Source organism: Oncorhynchus gorbuscha, unplaced genomic scaffold, assembly GCF_021184085.1.
Source record: "Oncorhynchus gorbuscha isolate QuinsamMale2020 ecotype Even-year unplaced genomic scaffold, OgorEven_v1.0 Un_scaffold_1262, whole genome shotgun sequence".
In the NCBI taxonomy this organism is placed as follows: Eukaryota; Metazoa; Chordata; class Actinopteri; order Salmoniformes; family Salmonidae; genus Oncorhynchus; species Oncorhynchus gorbuscha.
The window spans coordinates 50,001-54,626 of NW_025746090.1; the positions used below are offsets into that span (position 1 = coordinate 50,001).

Genomic DNA, 4,626 nt, shown 5'->3' on the forward strand with positions numbered 1-4,626 from the left:
ACCATAACAAACACGGCAGCTAGTTATAGTAACCATAACAAACACGGCAGCTAGTTATAGTAACCATAACAAACACGTTATAGCTAGTTATAGTAACCATAACAAACACGGCAGCTAGTTATAGTAACCATAACAAACACGGCAGATAGTTATAGTAACCATAACAAACACGTTATAGCTAGTTATAGTAACCATAACAAACACGTTATAGCTAGTTATAGTAACCATAACAAACACGGTATAGCTAGTTATAGTAACCATAACAAACACGGCAGCTAGTTATAGTAACCATAACAAACACGTTATAGCTAGTTATAGTAACCATAACAAACACGGCAGCTAGTTATAGTAACCATAACAAACACGTTATAGCTAGTTATAGTAACCATAACAAACACGTTATAGCTAGTTATAGTAACCATAACAAACACGTTATAGCTAGTTATAGTAACCATAACAAACACGGCAGATAGTTATAGTAACCATAACAAACACGTTATAGCTAGTTATAGTAACCATAACAAACACGTTATAGCTAGTTATAGTAACCATAACAAACACGTTATAGCTAGTTATAGTAACCATAACAAACACGGTATAGCTAGTTATAGTAACCATAACAAACACGTTATAGCTAGTTATAGTAACCATAACAAACACGGCAGCTAATTATAGTAACCATAACAAACACTGTATAGCTAGTTATAGTAACCATAACAAACACGGTATAGCTAGTTATAGTAACCACAACAAACACGGCAGCTAGTTATAGTAACCATAACAAACACGTTATAGCTAGTTATAGTAACCATAACAAACACTATAGCTAGTTATAGTAACCATAACAAACACGTTATAGCTAGTTATAGTAACCATAACAAACACGGCAGCTAGGTATAGTAACCACAACAAACACGGTATAGCTAGTTATAGTAACCATAACAAACACGTTATAGCTAGTTATAGTAACCATAACAAACACGGTATAGCTAGTTATAGTAACCATAACAAACACGTTATAGCTAGTTATAGTAACCATAACAAACACGGTATAGCTAGTTATAGTAACCATAACAAACACGTTATAGCTAGTTATAGTAACATAACAAACACGGTATAGCTAGTTATAGTAACCATAACAAACACGGTATAGCTAGTTATAGTAACCATAACAAACACGTTATAGCTAGTTATAGTAACCACAACAAACACGACAGCTAGTTATAGTAACCACAACAAACACGGCAGCTAGTTATAGTAACCATAACAAACACGGCAGCTAGTTATAGTAACCATAACAAACACGGTATAGCTAGTTATAGTAACCATAACAAACACGTTATAGCTAGTTATAGTAACATAACAAACACGGTATAGCTAGTTATAGTAACCACAACAAACACGGTACAGCTAGTTATAGTAACATAACAAACACGTTATAGCTAGTTATAGTAACATAACAAACACGGTATAGCTAGTTATAGTAACCATAACAAACACGGTATAGCTAGTTATAGTAACCATAACAAACACGTTATAGCTAGTTATAGTAACCACAACAAACACGGAAGCTAGTTATAGTAACCATAACAAACACGGCAGCTAGTTATAGTAACCATAACAAACACGGCAGCTAATTATAGTAACCACAACAAACACGGTATAGCTAGTTATAGTAACCATAACAAACACGTTATAGCTAGTTATAGTAACCATAACAAACACGGTATAGCTAGTTATAGTAAGTCGCTCTGGATAAGAGCGTCTGCTAAATGACTTAAATGTAAATGTAATGTAAACATAACAAACACGGTATAGCTAGTTATAGTAACCATAACAAACACGGCAGCTAGTTATAGTAACCATAACAAACACGGCAGCTAGTTATAGTAACCATAACAAACACGGCAGCTAGTTATAGTAACCATAACAAACATGGCAGCTAGTTATAGTAACCATAACAAACACGTTATAGCTAGTTATAGTAACCATAACAAACACGTTATAGCTAGTTATAGTAACCACAACAAACACGGCAGCTAGTTATAGTAACCATAACAAACACGTTATAGCTAGTTATAGTAACCATAACAAACACGGCAGCTAGTTATAGTAACCATAACAAACATGACAGCTAGTTATAGTAACATAACAAACATGTTATAGCTAGTTATAGTAACCATAACAAACACGTTATAGCTAGTTATAGTAACCATAACAAACACGGCAGATAGTTATAGTAACCATAACAAACATGTTATAGCTAGTTATAGTAACCATAACAAACACGGTATAGTTAGTTATAGTAACCATAACAAACACGGCAGCTAGTTATAGTAACCATAACAAACATGACAGCTAGTTATAGTAACATAACAAACATGTTATAGCTAGTTATAGTAACCATAACAAACACGTTATAGCTAGTTATAGTAACCATAACAAACACGGTATAGTTAGTTATAGTAACATAACAAACACGTTATAGCTAGTTATAGTAACCATAACAAACACGGTATAGCTAGTTATAGTAACCATAACAAACACGTTATAGCTAGTTATAGTAACCATAACAAACACGGCAGTAAAGGCATTTAGCATTAGCGGCTAACGTCAGTTACCTGCTGTTATTAAAGGCATTTAGCATTAGCGGCTAACGTCAGTTACCTGCTGTTATTAAAGGCATTTAGCATTAGCGGCTAACGTCAGTTACCTGCTGTTATTAAAGGCATTTAGCATTAGCGGCTAACGTCAGTTACCTGCTGTTATTAAAGGCATTTAGCATTAGCGGCTAACGTCAGTTACCTGCTGTTATTAAAGGCATTTAGCATTAGCGGCTAACGTCAGTTACCTGCTGTTATTAAAGGCATTTAGCATTAGCGGCTAACGTCAGTTACCTGCTGTTATTAAAGGCATTTAGCATTAGCGGCTAACGTCAGTTACCTGCTGTTATTAAAGGCATTAGCATTAGCGGCTAACGTCAGTTACCTGCTGTTATTAAAGGCATTTAGCATTAGCGGCTAACGTCAGTTACCTGCTGTTATTAAAGGCATTTAGCATTAGCGGCTAACGTCAGTTACCTGCTGTTATTAAAGGCGTTTAGCATTAGCGGCTAACGTTACAGCTAAACCGGGTTTAACTCATGTTGTTGTGGATCTTTCCCTAGTTGTACTTTGGGGATGTAAAATCGCGTGCAAGTTCAAAAGGCCATTTAAAAAAAGCTGCCCAGGTTTCTTCTTACCGACGCAGTTGATCAGTTTGTGCCGCCAGGTATCGAGTTCCCGCTTGAATCCGTTCCTTTCTACGGTGCATTTGGAGCTGCGGCACCGGGCAGCCATTCTGTCTGCCTCCTCCTTTCACCCTGCTCGGTCTCTCTTTGCGTCACCAGGAGTCAACCTCCGCTCATCACGACTGACCCTCTCTCTCTCTCTCTCTCTCTCTCTCTCTCCCTGTCTCTGACTCTCTCCCTCTCTCTCCCTGTCTCTGACTCTCTCCCTCTCTCTCTCTCCCTCTCTCCCTGTCTCTGACTCTCTCTCTCTGTCTCTCTCTCTCTCTGTCTCTCTCTCTCTCTCTCTCTCTCTCTCTCTCTCTCTCTCTCTCTCTCTCTCTCTCTCTCTCCCTGTCTCTCTCTCTCTCTCTCTCTCTCTCTCTCTCTCTCTCTCTCTCTCTCTCTCTCTCTCTCTCTCTCTCCCTGTCTCTCTCTCTGTCTCTCTGTCTCTCCCTCTGTCTCTCTCCCTCTCTCTCTCTCTCTGTCTCTCTCCCTCTCTCTCTCTCTCTGTCTCTCTGTCTCTGACTCTCTCTGTCTCTCTGTCTCTCTCTGTCTCTCTCTGTCTCTCTCTCTCTCTCTCTCTCTCTCTCTCTCTCTCTCTCTCTCTCTCTCTCTCTCTCTCTCTCTCTCTCTCTCTCTCTCTCTCTCTCCCTGTCAATTCAATTTCAATTCAATTCAAGGGCTTTATTGGCATGGGAAACATGTGTTAACATTGCCAAAGCAAGTGAGGTAGACAATATACAAATTGAATATATAAAGTGAAAAACAACAAAAATTAACAGTAAACATTAATAATATTATTACACATACAACAGTTTCAAAACAGTAAAGACATTACAAATGTCATATGTCATATTATTTATATATATTATATATAAATATATATATATATATAAGTCTATATATACAATGTATACAATATATACAATATATACAATGTACAAATAGTTAAAGGACACAAGATAAAATAAATAAGCATAAATATGGGTTGTATTTACAATGGTGTTTGCCCTGTCTCTCTCTCCCTCTCTCTCTCTCTCTCCCTGTCTCCCCCCCTCTCTCTCTCTCTCTCTCTCTCTCTCTCTCTCTCTCTCTCTCTCTCTCTCTCTCTCTCTCTCTCTCTCTCTCTCTCTCTCTCTCTCTCTCTCTCTCTCTCAATTCAAGTTTAATGTATGGGGCTTTACTGGCATGGGAAACATATGTTTACATTGCCGATGCAATAAACAAAATGAACAGTAAACATTACACTCACAAAAGTTCCAAAAGAATAAAGACATTTCAAATGTCATATTATGTGCAAATAGTTGATATACAAAAGGAAAAATAAAAAGTGCAGAAAACACTAGACAGTCAGAAAA

General features: G+C 37.2%; 1 protein-coding gene across 1 annotated transcript in view; it reads right to left on the reverse strand.

The window, feature by feature from the left end:
- Nucleotides 1-3,463, reverse strand: part of LOC124022015 (ligand-dependent nuclear receptor corepressor-like protein) — a 25,759-nt gene extending 22,296 nt beyond the window's left edge. The window contains exon 1 of the mRNA XM_046337071.1: nt 3,242-3,463. Coding sequence (XP_046193027.1) covers nt 3,242-3,338 — 97 coding nt within the window. The 5' untranslated portion in view covers nt 3,339-3,463. The remainder of the gene's footprint in view (nt 1-3,241) is intronic.
- Nucleotides 3,464-4,626: the final 1,163 nt, after the last annotated feature.